The sequence below is a fragment of the Odontesthes bonariensis genome, chromosome 15, assembly GCF_027942865.1.
Source record: "Odontesthes bonariensis isolate fOdoBon6 chromosome 15, fOdoBon6.hap1, whole genome shotgun sequence".
In the NCBI taxonomy this organism is placed as follows: Eukaryota; Metazoa; Chordata; class Actinopteri; order Atheriniformes; family Atherinopsidae; genus Odontesthes; species Odontesthes bonariensis.
Window position 1 is genome coordinate 2369040 of NC_134520.1, and position 24679 is coordinate 2393718.

Consider the following 24679-nt stretch of genomic DNA (forward strand, 5'->3'; position numbering starts at 1 on the left):
CGTGGGCATTAATTAAAGCTTTCACTTAAATCTGAATTACATCAGTAAGGCTGTTTGAAAAATGAAAGCACTTCTATCTCTTTCTGGATACGCAGGTGGCACCATTTCTATCTTATAAGATAGGATGCCGTAAAGCTCTATTACAAACAGTCATAAAGGAATTGATTTACATAGAATAAAGCCCTTTACAATATGCCTCTTGTCCTGTTAACTAAAACACAACTGACATAACCCCTGTGAGCAACGGGAGGTCAAGAACTCTTTGGTATGTAGATAAGTGGGACCAAAGGTCGAAACATCAAACTTAAAATCTTTCTTCTGACCCACACCTGACACATTTACAATATCTCGAACTAAAGCCATAACAATTAGGAGTGTAAGTATTCTGAGGGCTATACAGAAACTGGGGCAGTCCCATTTTTCTGTGTTCGCAAAAATAAAAGTAGAAACCCATCTGTTAAGGCACGCACATATGATCTTCTGACTATTATCAATATAATGTATAAACACTGATATTTCGTGATATCCGTGAAACTGATGTGTTTTTCCAACTCAGCTTTCATCTGACAACATGGCCAGTTTAGAGTAAAAGCATGTGGGCTGCATGATGGCATGCAGGTTGCTGCCACCTCACAGCTAGAAGGTTCTTTCTGCCTGGAGTTTGTGTGGTTTATCTCCTTCTCTCAGCACCAACTACCTCCAGCAGTCCAAAAACATGCATGTTAAGTCGATTGATTACCCTAAACCAGTGTTTCCCAACCTTTTTTGGCCTGAGTACCCCCTGAGCCTTCTTGTCACACCACGAGTACCCCTCACAAATACAACACGTGCGATGATTCTCCAAAAGTAGAGCAACACAGTGGTTATTACATGAAAATCATTTTATTTAATATCCTTAACTTGAACATAAAATTCTCAGGCTTTCTCTCTCTTTTTTTTAACCTCAGTTGAATTCAACATAAGAATAAAAAACATTTTCTTGAAATATAAATAATTAACCAAAATAGTATAAATACTAAATCAAAATAATCTTCCTTTGTTATCTAACTTAAACAAGTAACATTTCTCTTTTTTTTTAAGAATACATGAACATAACTAATTTGTCACTCTTTTTAAGAATACATTAACAGGCCTAACTCATGTAACATTCATCACAAAACTGGAGTCTCCTTCATAAACAGTCCTCTGTAGCAGTCACAGTGTGTGGATTAAGAGGCCTTCAGTCTCTGAAGATACCCCAACATTCCTGTGGGGGATGTTTACGTATGTGGATAAAAAACAGACCTTCATTTTCTTTCCACAAAGGAAAGAGAGACAGAAAACTGCCTAATTTACAATAACCTTCGGCCTTTGGAAGTTTTTGGGGAGTCGAACTCGCAACAGACGCTTGCAATAAAAATTGGGATAGACTCTAACGAACAAAGAACTCACTCTTGGAAAAGTGGGACACCGTACTATCTTATCTTAACCATAAATCTAAATTGACATTTTAACACCCTTTTTCACCAGCAAACCGACCAGATGGCTACATACGAACTGAGAAGACTTCACTAAGGCTCACTTTTAGTCGAATCTTAAAACTATATTAAATGTGTTTGATAACCGTATACAATTTCTTTCAGGTTTCCAGCTTGATCACAAGACGCATATAGAGACAATTGGTACGATTCTGGCTTAAATATTGACAAAGAACTGATCTTGGTTGGAAATGCCCAACCTGCCTGATGGAACCACATTGCCCCCTAGTGGTCTGCAGTGTTGATTAGTTGAACATTTAAATCCCAGAGGACTCAGTAAAATGGACAAGATATATGCAACTATTAACTTCTAACGATGTCCCTTCAGTATCTATTTGGTATTTGTTTGGTATCCCCATTGTTAACACAGAAAATTAACATTGTGTGGTTCACTATTCATGTGTCACGATTTCATAGATATTCATCTGAATTTTGAAAGTCATAATCATCAATTACGTTGTGTGTTATTTTGATGTCTTTATATTACAAGTCTATGTTATATCTTTAATCTGCATATCTTAACAAGATGTGGTGTTTTCAGAATCACCGAGACAAATGTTCTATGAGACGGAGTAATGGAGAAATAAGAGTTTTCTTTGTTCTATCCAGAAATCCCCACGTAAAACAGATCACCTTACACAGACACCCAGGCAGACATGCACACAGTTCAAGCATATCATTGGCTGAAAAAGTAGTGTAAGCCCCGCCTCCGAGAGTCAAAACCCGGAGCCCGCGAAAAACACGCTCTCTCTAGTTCTCTCGTTTGCTGGCTCGCTTCAGGCGGCTCTCTTGCTTCTTGCCTCTTGTTCCAGAAGAGTTCCAACCCAGAGTTTCAGAAGGAGATTTGAGCAGAGAACAGCTGCTCAGAGAGTTTTGGAGATGGTTTGAGCAGAAGAGAAGAGCTCACCAGAGTTTGGGAGTTTTCCCATAATCTCAGGAGAGAGCGGAAGGACGTCAGGATAACGATGCAGCGGACGACCGGAGGAGACCCTCCAGAACCCAGTGAGACCCCGGAGACGAGAAAGAAAGACCCGAACAAAGATAAGAACAGAATGAAGTTTTCCTACCCAGAAAGCCAACTCCAAGCAACCTTTTATTAATCTTCTGTGAACTTAAGTTCACTTCATCAGAGAAGCAACAGACCCACTGACACTCAGAAGATTCGATCATCCCACAGCAAAGCCCTCGGCACCATCGTTCCCGTCTCCCGGTGAAAAGAAGCAACTAAAGTCAGCCACCACAACCAGGAAGGCCCAGAGAGCGGAAGAGAAATCCCCTCGGACCCCGCGTGACCGCTGCCGTGTTCCGAGCTGACTAAGCAGAACTTCAGCACAGTAAGACCAACCCGTTTTCACCTTAAAGTGGGTTTGATGGATGTTTCGAGGCTTTCACAGAATGATAAATTAATCCGAAATGTCAGTATTTAGCGTCAAATAGTCAGCCAATCTAAACTATTTGAATACATCCAGTATCTCTCCATTCCCATATTTTATTTTATATTCACTAAGTGTTTTATATAATCACCCATATTCCATGCATCTCCTGTTTGTTTAAAGGTTCATGTCTAAGATCATATCATTGTAATAAACAGTTCATATATATATATATATGTTATAATCACAGATTGTGTCGTATGCTTTCTTTACGTAATGTCTGTCCAACCAAACGAGAACTTCACGAAAGTAGCGAGATATGAGACTGATTATTAGGCTAATTGATTATTAAATTGATTATTAATTTAACATACCAGGATCGTAAGATTTTAACAGTCGTCCTCCCTGGACTGTAACTTAAAGCAAGTTTAAACATCAGCGAGGTGGTGCCCTAATTTCGAGGTTTAAGATAAATCCTTATATTTGATATATATAATTGCCCCGGTAACGCTACACCTCCATAAAAGTGTGACGCCTTAAAGCTGCAGTCTGCAACTCTTTTTCAAGCATAATGCCTGGAACTGTCCGGGGATTCTGAAAGTAGTACATTAAATACCCCAATACAAAAAAAAAAATATAGGTCCCCTATATGTCCCGCTAGGTCCCTCCAAAGCCAGCAGGTTTGTTTACAAAATTGCAGACCGGACCGGTAAAAGGTAACCAATCAGGTTACGAGCTGGGCTCTGCTGCCTGTCAATCACCGATTGTGCACGCGCGATACAAGGTAGGCTCGTCCCCACGCTTATTTATCTGGACTATTGAACTTCATTATGGGCTAGTCTACTTACTGTGTCTTCCATGATCGCAAATGACAGGTGAGTTGATGAATGAGGAGTCGTGTACGCGCATCTGGCGTGCAGGTAGACGTGCACGAGTTCTCATGTGTTTTGATGGGGCGGGACAGGAAGTTGAATAACTTTTTATTTTTCGGTTAAAAAATAAGCATTTCTTGCATTTTGCGAATACGGAGGTCACCGTTTTCAACTTCAAGCGTTCTGATAGATCATGTAAACTCTGAAAATGCCAAAAATTAGGACTTTACGTATGACAACAACAAATCCTGCAGACTGCAGCTTTAATAAATTAAAAAAAAAAAAAAAAAAAAACTCCCCGTGCGCCGCGTACCCTCTGCAGTACCTCCACGTACCACTAGGGGTACGCGTACCACCGGTTGGGAAACACTGCCCTAAACTAATCGTAGATGTGAGGATGCATGGTTATTTGTCCCTGAGTTAGCTTTTTATTGACCTGCAATCAGCCCAGGGTGTACTGGAATGGGCTCCTGCCCCCATGTGAAAAATGAATCAATCAACACAAAGCATGTGTCTAATTAAGAAATCCTTACATATCTTAACATATCAAGTGCTGTGGCAGACACTTTGCCTTTTGTTCTAGTACCTAAACACTCTCAGTCCTGGCATTGGCTCACACAAGTAAGGCAGTGAGAGCCTTTCAGAACCCACCACAATTTGCTTATGGTGCTGAGGTTGGTGTTGAAGATGCAATCATCCACCTGCTTCAGTGTGCCCACTCTCATCTGGACAAAGTAGGCAGCACGGTGAGGATCATGTTCTTTGATTTCTCCAGTACTTTTAATACAATTTACCCTGCACTTTTATGTAAGGAGGCTGTAAAAAATATAGGTGGATGCCTCCACAACCACCTGGATTATAGTCTACCTAAAAAAAATAGAACACAGTTTGTGAGACTGAAGGGTTGTGTGTCTGAGAAGGTGGTCAGCAGCACAGGAGCACCACAGGGGACTGTACTGTCACAGTCTCTCTTCCCTCTGTACACCTCAGACTCACAGTAAAAGTCACTCATGTAATCCCTAGAAATACTCACAGATGACTCTGCAGTTGTTGGGTGTATCAGTGATGCACAAGGGGCTGAGTGCATGGTGTGGATCACCTCATTTAACCCATAAGAACCCAGACCCATTTTTCCTTAAATAAAAATCAAGGGAATGTAAAACAGACCAAATGGACCACATAGATGACATGTCAAAGGTCTGTAATTTTCCATATTTTACATTGCCCATTTTTGGTAAATTTACTTTAGTTTTAATCATTTGTTACATCTATGTCACCGTTGGTCCTTATGGAGTAGAATGCAAACAAAACAATCTGGACAGTAGAGTGCACTGGACATGCAACACTGAGGCTGTCTTCAAGAAAGAACTTGTCAGACTGAACCTCTTAAGTAATTTATGTTCTTTCAATGTCGGGCTCAAGATGTTGCAAATTTTCTATAAGTCTGTGGTGAAAAGTACAACCTGCTTTGCAGCCATCTGTTGGGAGCAGTAACATCAGAGCCAGTGACTCAAAGGAACTAAACAAACTGATAGAGAAGGCTGGCTCCGTGCTGCAGCCCGCTCTGGCTCCCCTGGACCCTATTGTAAAAGAAAAAGAAGAATGCTGCACAGGTTAATGAACATAAACAACAACACTGCCGCCCTCCACATAAACAGTTGAAACAACGGAGTGTGATCAGTATGAGGCTTCTTCAGCTACGCTGTAAGACAGGAGGTCGTTTCTGCCAGAGGTAATAACCATATTTAATGAGAGCTTATGATTAATGATTGTTACAAAAAATATAAAAAGCACGACAGTATGATTTCCTTTTGGGATAAATAAAAACATATTTTCATTTATCTTGATTCATTTCACGTGCAAATTATCAAATGTATGTGCCCACTGCCATTTCTTAACCTGTATTTACACACATGCTATTTACAAAAAAAAAAAAAAATAAAATAAATGTTCTTTGAATGATAACAGTAGACGCTGCAGTCTTTGTCTTTTCACCGTAGTATTCAGGTATTTCCGTTTTTGTGTATCCCTGCAAGGTCGCGCCATGAGCTGGTGCACGTCACCTGACTTTTACAGCCTTTTCTCTATGAAACCTTCTACCAGCATCCATAGTGATGATGCTAAGAGAGCTGTTGCAAAGGTGGTAGTGGGAGGGGAGAGGGTTGTGATGTTTGCGTCACGGTTTCTCAGTTTTTGAAAAGTTCATCCATAATAATGACATGCACGGACATACATGGCCATGAACCCAATAATATTGTACGCTTCCCTGTCAAAAAAGTGTCTCTAAGCTGTGAGTCTGTGGTGGCTGATTCAGGGAAGTGGGTGGGTAGGAGGAACACTTCCAGGTGTTGCAGAGCATTTAATCACTCACCTGTGAGACTACTAAGATGGGCCGGTGGGCCAAACACACACACACACACACCTAATGGGCTCATATGTGTATTCACACTCGTAGACTGGTGGGACTAATTAGCTTAACTGAAAACACCGCCACAGCACGGCTGGTGAAGGCTCATTCAAACGCATATACAAATGCATGACAGCTTGCTGGTGCTTCCCTAACAATTTTTAGCACCACTCCCCTACTCCTCTGCTTATTCTGTTACCATCTGAGGGAGCCAAGAGGGGGAGGAGACAAAGAGAGCGGAGCGGTAGTGAGTAGGTCAGGAGGCAGATAGGTAGAGGCAGCTATTCTCAGTGCAGGCTGTGGCTGCAGGCTGCGCTACAGGTAACAAACACATCAGTCATATACACAGCGCACCTGTTACTGTACAGATGGGAAGCTCTGGGAGTGAGGCAGGGAGAGCAATGAAGAAAGATGAGCAATCAGACTGAGGGAGAAACACAGGGGAGAGACAAAGGAAAGGGAGGAATGATGTGATTTTCATGGCTAGATTGTTAAAGGAGATCGCAGAAAAGGAGATTGTGGGGGTGGAGTGGAATCAGGGGAGCTGCACCTGTTTGCATTATGCCAGGATGACAGTCGGGCTAAAGGAAACATGGAAGACAGAAGAGGAGGGAAGAAACAAGGGGCTTTCTCACCTGTTCTCTTGTCCTTTGAGCAGATAGTATCCTGGAGCCTCTCTCTCTCTCCACTCTGTCATCACACATATTCACAAGCACATCTTGCATCTCTCTTTCACATTCATCTCTTCACAAGAGGCAATTTTCATCATTGCATGTTTCTCACCAAGGTTCTGTAACATTCTCCAAAGACCACTCAGCTTCTGATATCTACCATTATCATTTTGTCCTCCGTAATAATAGAATAAATGATTTTACTATTTGGGTGCGGGCACATATGTATGTGTGTGCAGTTGAGGAGGTTCCCCGCAGCTACAATTTTGTAATCTTCTTTCTATTAGCATATCATTTGGAATTCTCCTTTAGCAGCTGGAAACATCTCATTGACTCATTTAAAACCCAGGCCCTTTTCTTACGGTATGAAGTGAAGACACAAGATAAAAGTACAAGCTGAGAAGGAAGAATTAAGAGCTCCTGCATTTCCTGTCGCTGTATGAGTCTTGACTGAACTAAACTTAATATTGTCTGGAAGAAAATACCTTTCCATTGTAATGACACTTGTAATGGTTTTGCTTTGGCATTTATTTGGGATTGAACTGACACAAAATGTCTGCTTTTTAAATTTCAGAGCTGGCATGTGCTGTATTTTCTTTCTGTGGGGAGTAAATGGTTGAATAGATTTTTGCTTGACTTTGTAAGGATGCTCCACCCTCTCAGAATTTACAGTATTTAATACCTTTATAATAAACGTGTTGACTTTATCACAAATATCTGTTTTTAAGAGGCTAAACGGGTCCCAGAGAGACTCATTTTTTCCTTTCAAACACATTACTCTCACACTGACGCATTTTGTCTTATTCAGTAACTGCTCTTGCTAGAACCGAACGAGAATTATATTCTTTCATGTGAAACCACATGATAGCAGTGAGATAAAAAGCTTGTTTTAGAGCCGGCAGTAATTTTTGGGTGTTGCTGAAGTCTAGCAAAAATGCTTAGAATATGAATAAATTTACTTTCTCTGTTCAAATTCGATCCACTCTGTCTCACAGTCAGTTCTTAAATGATTGTTTGAGCCATTACTGAAGCCTTCTGCACTTCTTCGGTGCAGACTTGTCTTATTCCTGAGTATTTAAGAGGTTGCATTTAAAAAGTGGTAACCATTGGCTATATCTCTCTTGAAGGTACAATAGACCTCATGGAAGGCACTCGTATTTAGCCTTGAGTTTTTTTGTGGATTTGTTTGGCAGTGGGCGGTGCTGTGCGCGCTTGGTGTGTTTGGGTTTTAGTGTGTGTTTGGGGGAAGAGACAGAAAGGGAGATTGCCCATTCCAGTCTCACAGATAGTCTTCCACTTCTCAGCCTGTGACAGCACATTTCCTTCCCCCTTCATGCTGGTTGCCTCCTCTCTTCCAGCTCTCTTCCTCCTCCTTTTGTGCTTTCTCTCTCCAATGCAAATGCAAATATAGGTTAGCGTTACTGGCATGACAGTGATCTTTATGAAACCTATATTACAGTCATAATAGCGACATTCTTGCTGTTAATTGTCTCTTATTGTTCTCCTTTACAACACCCCCAACCGTTTTTTTTTTTTACATCTCTCTCTTCCACCTTGTCCTCCTTTATGTTCTCCTCACACTTCTCCCTTGGTTTGCAGGCCCTCTGTGCTGCTGTATGTATCTGTATCATTAGCAGCTACACTATGATGGATGGTGCTTTGAGGATGGACCCTGACAGGGTGTGACTCTGCTTAAGCATACCATGATTGCCTCCCCCACATACACATCCATACAAACACATGCACACTCTGGGGTCTTCAACACTAATACCACATGTGTAGCTGCGAATGTGCACCAACATACATGTACAGTTGATGCTTCTCTGAAACAAGTGACGTCGTAGAGATTGCTGTTGCGATTTCAACACGCCTCCTTTCTCCACCTCTCTTTTCATCACACATATGCACATAGAGACATTCAGAAATGAAAAGAAAAAGTTTTAAGAGGTTTGTATTGACTTTGAGTCCCACAGGGAAGTGAATGCCAATAGCCTTTCCACTCTGTGTGAGAGTTCTGACAGAGCAGCAGCCCAACAGACCATGGGGTGCTAAAAGGGTTTATTTCAAGGTTTCACCTCCAGGAAGTTTTGCTGACTTCTTATGCAGCTAAACTTTTTTTGCCCACATTACCATGTTGTGTTGTTTGTGTATTATTGCTTAGTGTTTGGGGGGATATTTTTGTTTGTATTTCAACAGATGGAAGTTGCACAAATTGTGTCTTGAGTATGACATTCAATAAGTGTCATGATGATATTAGAGATTGCTTTGGTCGCTAACTGAGAAAAATGCATGGCAGGACAAGTACATCAAATGAATAAGAAGTGGTAAATGTACAGCCTGCTACACCAGACACTGGAGCTGTAGTTACTTCCTTGTGAAGTAGTGTGGAGGCTGATCATGTTGTCAGAGTCCATAAGAAACAACAGGGCCTTATTAAACATGGACACCCAGTAAAGATTGATTTCATTTGGCTCTCTGTGTTTTAACTGGAAGGGCAAGTGACTGTGACAGAGTGTGTGGGTGATTAGACACACAGATAGGATGCAGGAGCTGTGACTGACTGACGTCCACTGGTGGCGGGAGGCACCACGGGGGAGGGCGGGGTAGAGCATGTACGTGTACCCCCTTGGGAATCTGTCCCGAGGGTTGAAGGGGAGACTGAATGTTGATATTCCCTCTGCTGTCTTACAGGGCTCAGTGGAGCCAGTTAAAACAGTTAAAGCACAGTTATTCTCCCTGCAGCACAGACACACTGACAGAATTTGTAGCTATTCTGTCTTGGTTCAAGTAAGTTTTAGTGAGCTGCTCATCGAGGGCTTGCCAGTGGCTTGCAAGCCAAGAGCTCTAGGGCTGACACTGTTGAAGTTTAAGCCCTGAAGCTTCTTTAGGTCTCTGCATTCTCTTTTTTTTGTTTCTATCAAGTCCTTACCCTTCTTTATAGCTTATCTTCCCTTTCCTGTAATGACTGAGCAAACAAAACTGTGCTATTTTTTTACCGAGCAAAGCCTAAACATTCACATTCGTTGTTCCAAACAAGCAACACGTGCAAATAGGGTCCATATTATGAAACCAATCATCCCCGCTGATATTCTGCTTGCCCAAAAAACAACTCAGATGCCCCGAGGCATAGCTTGGAAAAAACAGGCTGAAATCTCAGACAGACCCAGACTCACAGTGACCATGTATGTCAACTGGTTGGTGTGAGAGAAGCGAAGAGAGAGAAAAGATTAACACAGGGGAACGAAAAAACAAAAAATCCTTGCTGAGATCAGTGACTGCAGATCAAAAAAATGCTGCTGCAGAGTTGGATACACCAACATTTAGTGAGGACAGAGAGGAGAAAGCTCAAACTACAATGGAGTGAATGTTTAATGACACGCTCTGGTTGCATTCAATGCATGGGGGAATGAAAGTGAAAAGGGTAGAGTGGAAGCACCCACTGCATCGCAGGTGGTCCCCTCAAGCAACCTGGGAATATAACAGCAAAATGAAACAAGGTTCTGGTCACGTTAGCCAGCACTAGGTTTAAATAAAGGGAAGGTTTTAGCCTGATCTTAGAAGTAGAGTGGAAGCCTGCCCTTCAAACCCAAACTAGTTGGTTTAACAGGAGAGGCGCGTGCTCTGTAAAACATTAAAAAGTACTTACAAAACGATCTGAAAAATGTTTGTCTGAAAAGCATTTTCGAAGCTTGCGTGACTGTGTATAATTAAGTTGTACAATATCTGCAGGAAGAAGTTTAAGTGCCTTGATAAGTCTGAGTATGTCGTAATCAAATAGGGTTGTACAGTAACTTACAGCTATCTGGTCATTGCACATTAAAGATAGTGCTTCATAAAACCTTTGAGTTGTTCTTGTGCCAGCTTTACACCGGGAATGTGGCATGTGGGTTTTTTTGGCGTGTCTAAACACAGAGACACACGCCTCTTGTATTAGCCACCAATGCACAGTTTTGTGTGATCCATGACTCGAAAAGTAAAGACATGAAAGCTGCCCGCTGTAACTTGAGCAACCACGTGAATGAAGTGAAAATAATTCATTATCATAATCAGTAATCCTCATAACAGGTAAGCTTGTTTTAATGTCTTTGACACATTGCCTACACACAGAGCATCAGATAAAAAACTTTATTAGTTATGAAATGAGTTGGCATCGTGTCAGAACTCTAGAAGACATGCAGCTGCAGCGTGGCTTGAGCTTGCTTTTTAGCATTTTATTTGTTAAAATATAAAGTTATATCCAATAAACCTTCTATTAAATCAACTGTAGCTGTTTACCTTGTGATAATTGAAGGATCTGACTCCCATTCTACTATTAGGAACTCCTGAAAGTAATTCTCTTGGAAATGATAATGATACGTTGAGGTCTTACTATGGAGCTTGGTCTTTAAGGTCTTTGCATGGTAGGCAAGTATTTCAAATTCTCTTCTGGATGTGATATGGAGTCGGTGAAGAGAGGCTAATATGAACGAACATGATCTGTCTCACCACTTTCTCTCACTTTTAACTGCAAACATTTGGATCATCTGCAGGCTTTTCACAGAGTCCGTGGTCAGAAATTTAGGGTAGTACAGCCTCGAGGTATTTTTAATTAAAAAAAAGAGACTTGTTTTATGTGTTAGCTAAAGAAAACATCCTGTTCAAAAATAGAAAAAAGTAAAACACAGCACGGGCCAGCTGTAAATCAGGAACAAAAAAATCATGCGAAGCCTGTTGCACAGCCACTACATTCTAAATCACACACACACACACACACACACACACACACACACACACACAGACACACACACACACACACACACACACACACACACACACACACACACCTCCAAACAACCATTTAAAGAAGATGCCACAGGTACAGATTTAATGTAAGTGTCCCTGTTTATGCGTGTGGGTGTGTGCACACCTCAGAGAGAAGAGAGGAGAGCAGAGAAAGTGATTTCTACACCTTTTGTTTGTATGTACACCCCAAATTATGTCATTTGTTGGTGGTTACACAACCATTGTCCTAAAGTAGCAGCTCAGAAACATCCCAAACTGCAAATTAAGACGAGACAAAGAAAGTACCAGCATTCGGCAGAATGCCAGCTTAGAAATGTACTTCCATTAAAGGACAAGACCGTTTTTTTTTACATTGGGCCCTTGAGTTCACATTATAACATGATGTTCTACTCACCCCTGCTTGTTGTTGGTAATTTGGAGCTGTTCCGAAGATATTCGAGAGGCGTCTGGCTACTCTCTTGATATATTCGGCCATGAAACGGTTTCCTATGGGCAACGTTATACAGGCACAAACTATGCTGTTTATAATTTATTAATTACTGTACACTAGCACTGATAACGTGGAGGTGCGTCGCTTACTTAAAAAAATCCGGGTTACTGTAATTTTGAATTTTTGTCGTAAAGTGGGTGTTACTGACGTCATCGTCGTGCTACTACCACAGACAGCCCACAGACCTGCTGCCTATTTATTCATTCGGCTAAAATTCAAAATTACAGTAACCCGGATTTTTTTAATTAAGCGACGCACCTCCACGTTATCAGTGCTAGTGTACAGTAATTAAGAAATTATAAACAGCATAGTTTGTGCCTGTATAACGTTGCCCATAGGAAACCGTTTCATGGCCGAATATCTCAAGAGAGCAGCCAGACGCCTCTCGAATATCTTCGGAACAGCTCCAAATTACCAACAACAAGTAGGGGTGAGTAGAACATCATGTTATAATGTGAAATCAAGGGCCCAATGTCAAAAAACCGGTCTTGTCCTTTAAGCCGTAAGACATGACTGAGAGACAGTACCTTTGAGTTGGTCTATATGTTGTTTCTGTACGCATATTTTTTTTACATTGTTGTATTTTATTAGGATCATGTGTATATTTGGTAGCTCATCTTTTTACCAGATGCAGTCTTTGAAAGCAACCATTAATTTTATTGAACAAATGTGATCCTAAGTTTTATTGATAGCCTCACAGCAAACATCAGACGGTGGATTTATCCGTTGTATGTTACTTATAAATTTCCCAGAGGTTTGAGTGAATTGTACCTTTTTACACTGGAATCAGCCGTTCTGCTGGAACAGATGTCTGTAGGTACTGTTGCATTAACTTTATCCATCAGTAGGCCTTTTAGTCATCTGCTGACGCTGCTAATGGTTATTTATGTTCAAAGCACATGTCTGTGATATAGTTTATCACTTCCTTACAAATGTTGCTGTAAGCTTGTTAAACGTAAAGTCCTGCTGGTCCTGAAAGTTGGCAGCATTAATAGCTGCTCTCTGACGTTAACCAAGCAGCTGCTCCCAGCTTCTGTTCACCATTCTATTTGGAGTATTATTAACATGGTTTTCTGCCAGTTAAAAACTCCAGAATTGTTCACAGCCAGCTTTATGCTGCACTGTTCATCAACATTTCTACATACTATGACAAGTGTTTTGTTAAAACCAAACTTTCCTTTTCATTTGCATTTTCGCCTAACATCATGTGGACTAAACCATCACAAATGCGATACTATACAACTATTACATGTTCAAAAGCACTTATAAGGAGGTAGGAAGTTCAACTTCCATCTGACACAATATTGTCCAGCAACTTGGCTTTCAGTCGCAGTTGGTTAGGTTTAGCAATGCAGAACAGGCAGGCAAGCTTAGATATCAGTAGATATGTGGTTAAAGGTTTTGTGTTGCAACACTATGATTATTGATGCCCACGTGAGTAAGGGAAATATGTATGCAATTAAGGGTTTGTCCTGGAGTAAGTCATTTCCTTTTATTAATAAAAATAAGGACAGAGTCAAAAATAATAAAAGCCAAAGGTTTAACCTTGGTTAGTTTTTTTTATTTCATGTTTCTTGTTTCTGCAGAAAAATAAAGGTTTTAGTGGACAGGCTGTAGTTTTCCAAAAAACCTTCAGGTTTTAAATGCCTTTCTTCAACGCAGGCCTTTGTCTGAATGAGGTATATGTAAAGAGTAATCCCAGAACTTTATTCCACGTTTTGAATACATCAGTCTTTGCGCGTACCTTTAGAGGCACAGGTGACAAACCCGTGGTGCGCCTTCTTGCATGTTTATCTGTGCGCGTGTGTTTGTGCAACAACACTGCGCGACATCATGATTAAGCGTTTTGAATAATTGATTGCATCCCTCATTAAGTCCCAGTCTTCTGCTCGGGTAGACTCTGGCTCTGATTTTACACACCAAAGTCCTCCTCTCTTTTTCTCTTCCACTCAACAGATGTAGGGGATCCATCACTCACTTTAGGTCCTGCTGATGGGGGGTCCAGAGGGGATCTAAATCATGCAGAGTGGACATTTTTACCAGGCCAGCAACACCATATACTGTAGCTCTGTGATAATAGTCTTGTAGACAAAAAAGCAACTCCAGCTTTTCAAACTGCTTGGAATAAAACTCCAAAAGTGAACATGCTTGTTTTTTTTCCTCGATCTCCACTGCCAAACCTCGTGTCCACCTCTTTATTGGGCCTGTACACAATTTATTTATTTATTCATCCACTGCTGAAGCATTAAATTAAGTAAGTAAGACCCCATGACAGTAAATAAAAATTGCACTTATTTCTATCTCCAGGGTGGAGGAAATGGTGGTCCCAGGGCCTGGTGTGTGTTTGTGTTGTGCTCCGTCAGTCATGAAAATCCATTACCATATTGCTTACATTTGCCCATTTCTCTTCACTACAAGCCACTGCAAATCACCGAATAATTCCTGGAATGCGTGGAGCCGAATCCACCATCCACCTGCTTCGTGTTGAAGAGAGAACTGGCAAAGGGAAGGCCCTCTAAATGATACATTTCAGAGAAGAAAAGGAGAAAAGGCACGACTAAAAGAAACCATGCATTGCTAGATTTTTTTAGTCACCCACTGAATGCATTCATGAAGCTTTGCTGATGTGTTTTGCATGTGTTAATAGTAGAGAATGAGTGGTATGGTGTTGAAGGAAGCAGCAGGAGATCACACTCGCCGACAGACAGAGAGGTGGTATCAAGGTGTGGGTTTATTAATAAAGGCATATCCACGATCTGTCAGCAAAGCCACTGCTTCCTCTCTGCATGAAAAAGACAGCCTTACACACATTGTTGAACAGGACCAATTTACATTTTAACACATTAGCATGGCAGAGGAGACACACACACACTCGCATATACTCAGGGGAGGTGCAGTGAAAACGAGATTCGTTTTCATCTATTTCCCCTTAAAACATGAGAAAGGAGGGATTCCCCATAGACAGCGCAGCGCTTTGATATCTACAGCCCTGTGTCTGTAAATAGGTTAGGTGCAGATGTGTGTGCGCTCCTGTTTTTGTGTTAATTTGTGTTCTGTACACCAGTCATCTTGTGGGGTACCCTATTTACGGCAGGAGATTGTGGGTCGGTGAGTGTACGCGTGCGTGTCTGCGTGTTTACCTTTTCCTGCCGAGGCGTCTGCTGAATGTTCCTTCTGATCCGGCAGGCAGGAAGCCACGTGGAGCTCCCCGAGCAGCTCAGGACCACATGCTGCAATGTTCGCTGTGCAGCATCTTGTTGTGCTTGTTGAGGCACTTTTTGTACGTGGTACTGTTGTAAATACTGCCTTGTCCAGCCTCTAGAAAAATAGCACATCACTGTTAATGCGGGGTAGTAGTGAAATCGCTGCTGGGATCAGTGTCAGAAATGCCCTTGTTGCCACTGGCTGGTATATCGTGCTAAATTTGTTCTATGTTTGTGTTGAGCTGTGATCCTATGCATTTTGACAGCTGCTTCTTAGCTTGCAATGACTGTACCCCTGATGCTGTGTCTTTGCTTGGCTTAACAGCATCCATCTCCAGCTCGAGCTGCACAGATCGCACATCTCGTGACCATAATCTTCTGGTTTTCAGCTCGATTGGCCCTGACAGGCAACCAGTTGTTCGGGCTCAAATTCATCTGCGGTGCTCAGATTTAAAAGCATGGGGTGCTGGATAGTTCACACCTTATAGTTCACTGTAACATCACAGCTGCATAGACACTAACATTACTTCAGCGGTGAAGTTTTAACAATGAGACGCAAAGCTCAAAAATTTGTTTCCATGTCGTGGTTGATCAGATTTGCTTGGAGGCTAGAATTTGAAATGATGCCAAACAACAACAAAGCAGCTCTCCCCAGTGTTCAAACTTCCTGAATTGATAGCTCATCAGGGAAATTATGTGAAAATACAAACCGTGCTCCCCCCCCTCTACGCTAGACAGTGACAATTTGGTTTCAAGTTAAAGATGACTCATTTTTGTAATGTTTTAAGCAAGATTAACACTCCCTCTGGCAGATCACAAAACTGGTAAACACATTTGTATCAAAGAGTCCTTCACATCTTGTTCTACACCGATTCTACTTTACAAGGCTTTGGTTTCTGGGATATTCTAGAGTCACCTTGCATGCATTTCTCTTTTGAGGCCTATTCACTGATTTTAAATCATGTTTAGTAGAAGATGTGCGGGCCGTGTTGAAACCTTCAGCTTGTCCATTGTGGACTTTGAGGGGTTTTCAGGATCGTCATCCACTCTTCACTTCAGCATTTTTACAGATGGTGAGATATTTACTTCCAGAATTAGCTGCTATTGATTGTTCAATTAAGATGCTACACACTAACTGCCATTTCTTAATAGCATCAACAACTGAGGGAACCCCGACGTAGACATTTGCTGTCTTCCCAAAGCCATCTCCAGTATGATTTGTTTTCCAAAGAGAACACGCACGAGGTGAAACTGTTCAGGAGGGTGAGATCCCTGCTCGCGTTTGGAAAGAAAACGTACTCTGCACGAGGGCGCGTTCAGCTGAATGTGTGTTCGTGTTCATGTGCCTGCCCTGCATCTGCATCTGGACCATGTCTCGTTTCCAACTGTAAACTGGGATTTCATCTGTTTGGACACAGTTTGCTTCATTTTGAGTTTTATGCCATCTCGGAGCATCTTCTACTCACACAAGTTGTAACAATAACAGAGGTTTCACACAAGGGAACCCAAACTCAATATTGATCAGTGATATCTAATCTCTTTAAGGTAGATTCAAAATCTTTGTTTCTTCAGAATTTATTTACAACTGGCTCTTTTCATTTTAACTAAAGAAATCATCATAATGACCAAGTAAAAACAGTGGACTGCAACCATAAGAATTGTATAAACAATTTTTTATCCTACTGCTGAAACTGTGCGGGCCAGTTATAAATCGGTTGCACAGCTACCTTTAAAATGATACAATTTACCTTATATGATGAGCTCAGTTTTTTTGCACAGATGTGCTAAAAAGTGTGCACGTGCACAAAAAGATGTGCTCGTTAGCCCGCAGCTGTTCCTCTTTGGGAATTCACAAATGCGAAACAGAGGAAGATCAGCACCATAATGTGTGCCTGCAAACCCAGAAGAAAAGTTGCAAGTTCTGCTTCAGATTTCAGTCCTTTACTTCCCCAAAGCTGTCTTCAGTGAAGTAAAGCAACTGCAAAATTTCATTTTTATCATCTTTTTTTTTTTTTCCGGGATTTCTTTGTGTAAAATGATGGTAGCAAAGGTTATGTCCGCTTGCCAGGAGCTTTCAACTTTGTTGTAAGTACTGCACTTTTTATGAAATTCCGCTTGCCTCTATGCCCTTAATGTGCTTCTGCCAGCACAAGCAAAAAACTTCCTCCTCTTCCTCCTGGGTAGGCTATACAATATATTGATTCATTCATCCCGACAATATCGCCGTTGTTTACTTCAGCCGCTTTTGATTTTGTAGTTGAATTTTTTTGATGTTTTAAACTTTTTTTTTTTTTCCCTCCAAAGAATACCTTTGATAAGTGTGAGATTGGGATCAAAGACATGGCCCATTTATTTTTCCCTCAAAGCACTGTGACATGCAGCTGATTTCTGGGTGTGACACTGAACTTCAACCCACTGTGCACGCTCTCAGGTCTCTTTGTTTTATCTCCCTCTGCCCAGTCATGCACATAGACACACGTTCACAGAGTCTATTATCTCACTCACCCTGAAGCACGTCATGTCCAATAACCTCCTTGAGTTGATCTTTTACCCCTTTCTTCCGTTCTCATCTGTTGCGCTCTGTTTCATTCTTCACTGCTCTTTGTCTCCTCCTGAGCTCGCTGGACTGCTGGAGATCAGTGGCCACATATTATCTAGTAAAGCCCTCAAACGGGTATGTTTTATATCCTTGTTCTCTCCTCTTTTTCCTGGTAGAATAGACATTTATTGACATTTATGCCTCTCTTTGACTTGCTTATGTGCTCTCGCAGTTGACATTTAAAAGTGCATTTAGCTATTTGGGTTTCATGAAATGACATTTGGTGAGTCTCGTTTGTTGTACGGTAAAAAGAAAAATAGTTGTTTTCTCATTTAAGCATCTGATCCATGGCGGAATGTAACATGTGCCAACCTTTTGTTAGCCATCGTGGTTATTGATCAACAAGCACAACTCATAGCTGAAATGTGTTGCTGATAAGGACTCGGTGTGAGGATACAAAGGTGGCACTGATAAAGTGTGTTAAGAGGAAATGTAGAGAGCGAATAGTAGCGTGGTGGTGGTCTCTATGATCATTCATTATTGAGATGGCAGGAGAGCTGAATGAGTGGAGTGACTAATCTAACTCTGAGCCTGATGGACAGAACACAATTACCCTGAGAGAGCAGAAGGTGGCAGAAAGCGAAGCAGGATAGAGAGCCAGCAACACCCCCCCTCTCTCTCTCTCCTTTTTTTTTCTTTCCATTCGTCTGGCAGGCTTTACTATGGCTGCAGATGATTTCTGGGCACTAAGCTCATGTTGGCAGGATGCTGTTTATGGAGTGACACACACATGTACAGTACTGTATGGTGTAGTTTACACACACACACACACACACACACACACACACACACACACACACACACACACATACACGCGCACTCACACAAATGCAGATCTGCACATCACCCACTCGCGCCTGTTGGCAGCTAACCAGTTGCGGCTGTCCAATTTGCCGCTCGTTCCCCCTCTCCTCCTGCCTCCTCTGGTATGGCTTCAGATTGCTGTCTAAATCCAGACACACTAAGCCATGTTCACATCCTGCTCGGCTGCTACATTTAGCTCACGAGCCGATTCCAGGTCAAACCACCACTATAGTGTTCATGGTGGCTTTTTGATGGCGAGGCTCTGCCTTTTATTTCGCGTACGCGTTTGTACGAGGTAGAGAATTAGACATGGATGCCTTTTTCTTTCTTTCTTTTTTTTTAGCATGTTCCCTCCTCCAGGGACCGGAGTTTAGAATATAGACCTCTCCAGAGAAGTCTCCAGAGAAACAACCATATGTCTGGAGTCTTCTGACGAGATTTTTCATTTTACTCTCTTTACTTCTCTCAAAGTCTTGCCTAATTTTTATAACTGATTATTGATTGTTGATAATTGATAACTGATTGTTTTGCTTGGACGGAGTGGGCTTCTTTAACTCTGAACTCAGTTTAGTCTTAGTATCGTTTCGGTTTAATACCATGTCCCTTTTTGCAGTTGTTGAATAGGAGGAGCTCTTATTTATTTTCTCAGGCTCTGAGAAGGTTTCTATTCTTCCTCTTTTCTGGTTCAGTTTGAGCATTAACAGTCTTTTTTTTTATGCTGCCTTTAAGACTTCCAAGAGTAGAAGGGGAGGGAAATTAGTGGAGAGAGACAGGTGGGATATGTTCAGGTTCAGAGCTACAGCCGCTCAACTTCATCCTGCCTATTCTGATTTTACTTCCTGTTTTTTTTTCTCTCCCCTTTTACCCCTTCGCTCATTATCTTACTCGCCCGCTCTATGTTCCGTCACCCCTCACTTTCTTTCCACTCTGTTCATTTCTCTTCCCTCTAACCCCTCTTTCTTCATACTTACTCTCTCTCCATCCATTTGGTGGAACAGTGCTGCTGATAATGCCTGTAATTGGAGTGACTCACACTTTTCCAGTGTGTTTGGACCAGATAAAGAATATTGTCAGCATTTTGCCGACATGGCCTCTGCTGGCAGAATTAAATGGACGCTGCTCTGTTCTGTCTGCAGCAAATTAAAAGCCTCTCAATTCATCTGTTCTCGCCCGAGGCTTACAGGGGCCTCCTATTCACGCTGAAACACCGTGGAGAGGGGGAGGAAGAGAATGAGAGAGATTTCCCTCTTCCCTAAGAAACACCAGTCTTTTGGTTTTGTTAAAGTCTGCACTCAGCCACTGTTAGATGGAGACAGAGAAGGAAAGGGAGGTCAAGATTAAAGTCTAAGAGGAGGTGACGAGCAGCTCAGAGAGTAGTCAGATTTATTATGTAGCATGTCACCCTGCAGCTGTCTCAAGCTGTCTTTGTACCTCAGTATCTCTAACTAAGAAAAGAGCTTTTCATGAAGTTGACGTACATATAAATGTGTTTTTTTGTGCATTGACTTAATATAATTTGAATGTATTCGCCACTGCCAGTAAACACTTAAAGCAGCAGCAGATGGGCTAAGAAGGGACGGAATGCTGGGGCCAGAAGGGCCCATCAGGCACTGGACAGGGCCCAGGAAGTACAATGAGGAAAAGTGCTTGTAACCCATATCTTGTTAGTTTTAGTCACTTTTCAGTTGACTAGGTCATTCAAATTTTGCAGTGAGAATTTTAAACGTATTTGGAAAAATAGCAAAAACAAATGGAAAAATGATTACCCCATCAAGCCATATGGAATCTTCCATCAGAGTTGACAGACTTGATGTGGCTCAGGTTTGAATTACCACATTTACTGTGCAATAAGAGATTATCCTCCCAAACTTACCTTTGGTTTTAGGTGAAATGAAAGTGGCTCAATTTAGTTTGTAATGTAAGCTTGTTTGCAGCTTATTGGCTGAAAGTTCTTCTTGTGTCTTCTTTGACATCTTGAATAACATCAGGTGTAAAACTTTTGGTTAAATGTTCATTATTTGTACTTTTCATCCTATTCAAAAAGAGGGAGGCTGACTGAAGAGGTGGATTATTCCTCAGCAAATGTCCTTGCTGAGCCACATTATTGACAAAAAAATACAACGTGTAGTGCGGGTCTCTCTGGTCTGTTACCATGGGCAACATCTACTCAAGGCAGATCAGAAATGAGCTCATTCTCATTCTCATGCTTGCTGAGAACTCTTGGGTTTTGCCTGATAGGACTAAGCACAACCTTAACAAAAGCAAACCTGTTTCTTCCTGTCTGTTTCCCCTAGATCTCTGTGGGTGTGTGTGGGATGTTGTGTCAGGGCTAAAGCCCGTCCCTCTCCCATGACCCTGTGTGCCCACGCACACACCCGGCGCCTCGACGCACACACCCGGCGCCCACGCACGCACAGCCGGCACTGACGCTGTGAATTGGACCCTCGGAGCCCAGCGGATCCCAGCCGAGCCAAGCGGAGTGGAGTCTAGCCCATTTGGAGCCTGAGGATGTCAACAGAGACAGAACTGCAGCCAGCGATCAGGCCCAGTAGCGTCAGACGGGACTCTAGAAGGAAAGGTAGGACCAGTGTCGCAGTTAGAGGCAAATTTGGGAAAGTTACTCTGATTACCTTGAAATCTAAGTAAAGTGGTAATGAAGTCATTCTATTCCACACTTTTCACACAAGGATGTCCTTTTACTGCAGACTTTAAGTGGAAAAAGCACAGGTGTTGTGAGCATCAGACACCAGCAGGCTACTCTCATTTAGCTGGAGGGACATGGAATTTAGCTGTTATTTACAGCGATGCTCTCCCTGTTGTTACGTGTTAAAATGTCTTCGCTTGTCCTGTTGGGATGGAAGGAAAGAAAGAAAAGTTACTCACCAACACTCACAAACATTTCTCCTCCTTAGACCACAGAGTGCAGGGCTGCTGTTGTTGATAGCTGCTAAACAAATGGATGGGTACCACAGTACAGTAGGTAGCTACGGTAACGGACAGGTGCAAGGATGCTGTGTTTGGTTAGAACCAGAAAAGATCCAGGTGTGAAAATCTCCAGTCGGGTAGCTAGCAGGTGTATGAGAGCAAGCCTGGGTGGTCTCAGAGCAGAGGTGAAGCCAGGGGGTGGGGGTACCTGGCTGGCAGCCATCACCCTGCTGCTTGGTGCCACCTGCCCAACTGCGAGAGTGAAGCCCAGGATTCTCTGAATAAGCATCTGATTGATGTTGCGAAAACTCTGGACGCGGTCGGGGATGACACTTAATGGATCCAGGCAACCACACAGAATCACATTCACTCACTATCACCTGCAGCAGATGCCTCATTGCACATGGAGCAGTTCAGCCCCTGCAAACAAGCGTTGGTTCTTCTATACACAGTGTGTGATGGAAGGCTGAATGCCTCTCATGTCCTATTTAGAAACAGTATTGTTCTGCAGCAATGGAGATCATGTTCATCATTCAGACTGCTCACCACATTTGGAAGATGCACATGCACACACACACACACACACACACACACACACACACACACTCTGGGGCTGGGATTGAAGCCCAGAAGAGCATATGAGAGGGAAGATGAATGGTTTTCCTTCAGCTTTGAGACTTGAGGTTTTTTTTCTTGCCATCTTCCCCTGTCTCATGCGTGCACACACATGCGCGCACGCACACGCACACCCACACGCACACACACACACACACACACACACACACACACACACACACACACACACACACACACACACACACACTCACACACACACACACACACACACACACACACACACATTTCCCCCCGACAGTTCACCTTATGACTTGTGTCTATTTGTATCTCATTTTTTGTACAAACGGGACATAAAATTTGCTCAGCTACATGCTCATCGAGCTCGGCTCACACAGGATGAATTCATCTTTCTTCTGATCTGGGTCACTCTTCCCGACAAACACACACACATACGTGCAATCACTTGGAGCTGGGTGATGAAAGTCAAAAGCAATCACACCCACAAGCAACAAACGTGCACCAGGGATAGGACATTTTTTTAATGTGCTTATGTGTCAGACCTGAAACCCCCGTTTTTCTATGGCACACAGATATATTTCTAGCCAGCCATCGAGTTTGTGTCCCACTGGAGTGGCTAAATTTGAATGAAAATAGATCCACTGAATTGCTGATTGTCATTAGGGTATAAATGGTTCCTTTACTGCTGAGAATCCCTGCAGGATACCCCCCTCACTCTTCGAATATGCTTCCTCTTTCTTCTCCATCCTCCGCCTCCCACTCCTCAGACTCCCACATGACCTTGTCCTGAATAAGTGAAACGCATGGTCCTGACTGATCATGAAGAAAGAGAGTGAGCAAGAAAGACTTATGAGTCAAAGTGAATGAGAGCCGTTTAATCTCAGCCCTTTGTTTCACAGTCCTGTGGAGAAGAATGGGATGAAAAAATTCTCGGACTGCTACGTGCCTCATATTAATCATGGCGTTGGCGGGCCCACATATCACAGTATGGGTTTGGTTCTGTATGGTTGTGTGTTGTACACACAATTATGTTTCATTTGGGAGCTCAGGTCATTTTTCTAAGAGCACTATCTTCTCAAGCAGAATTGAATTACCATGACATGGTTCAGATAACCTTTGAACTTTAGTATTTACACGACCTGAGTTGAGCGTCTGCAGCTTCCTCGCACATTGAATCAGTCAGTCTTACTGGTCACGCAGGATTCTTGGAGTATAATAGTCTAATTTATCTTCGCTAAATCCCAAAGAGATTACAATTTACTACCTCTCTGACTCACTTTTCTCTCACCCTCCTCTTCCCCTCTCTTTGATGCAACCTCAGACTTAAGGGGAATGAGCGAGCTCCTGTAAGATGCCTATAGTTTTGTTGATTAATGAAACAAAAATTTTTTTTTATGACACGCATTTGACCACATTGGCTGAGATCTGTAAAAACAGTCTCCCTAATGGCATCTGCTTTTGTGCCTGGAACATCTTCAGAACATCTGGATGGCCACAGCATTCTAGCTGGAGGATGGGGATGCGATTGTTCCTCTGGATGTGCTGGGACCAGCCAGTTTGGAACCTTCAAATTTGCCATGAAATCTAAAAGTGCATCCTGTAACGGAAATTAAGTTAATGAAGTGAAGCCAAGACTGATGTCATTTCATCATGGTTTCTTCATCCTGTTAAAAGATGAGTGGCTGCAGTCAATGGAGAGGATACTGACTAATAACCTCATACAGGCAATTACAGTAACCTTGCTTAGAGTAAATAGAAAACAAAAGTGACTATTTAAAAGTGGGTCTTAACCACTTTAAAAGTATTAATAAAAGAAAGTTGTCCGTTGTGAAAACAGTTGATGGAAGTCGAAACTTGGACAAACCACTGGAAAATGTGAAATCCTCTTTGTGAATAAGCAGACGTCGACGACAATAATTTGGATGCTGCTAATGTCTAAATCTGTACATGTAGACTCCTCTTTTTTGGTATTTGTCCCCTACTCTGCCCAGCAGATGTTGCATTTATGACACCATTAAATATTTGAATAAAACACTCAGTGATGCCTGTCAGTCTTCCATGATATGACAGGGAATAGGTTGACAAGTTGTAATAACTTCCACCGCTGTCAACACAACTCCCGCACAAAGGAATGTAGCCGAGGATGTGTGGGATGGTGAATGTGGAGTGTAGCTGGCAGCCAGCAGCATGAAAAAAGTGGTTAAGGGTTATAGCTGTGCAGCTGTTAGCCTTTGTGTTTGTGTGTGCAGATGTGTGTGTGTGTCTGTTTGCTTGTCTCCGGTGTGCGATTAGCAAACACATTATCTGCTTGGTGTGGATATTATGCACATATCCAGTCTATCTGGCACAATTGTCGCAGCCATTGACTGTGATATCTTTCCCTGGGGAATTTTAGCGCACAAACAACTGCATTTTGACTGCGTGTGTATAAGTGTGTTTTTG

General features: G+C 42.2%; 1 protein-coding gene across 8 annotated transcripts in view; it reads left to right on the forward strand.

The window, feature by feature from the left end:
- The window catches only part of dab1a (DAB adaptor protein 1a), a 282597-nt gene that overhangs the window by 213091 nt on the left and 44827 nt on the right, over positions 1–24679 (forward strand). For all 8 annotated transcript variants that reach the window (XM_075484619.1, XM_075484620.1, XM_075484618.1 and 5 more), the window contains one exon: positions 21013–21296. In XM_075484619.1, the coding sequence (XP_075340734.1) occupies positions 21227–21296 (70 nt within the window). In that variant the 5' untranslated portion in view covers positions 21013–21226. The remainder of the gene's footprint in view (positions 1–21012; positions 21297–24679) is intronic.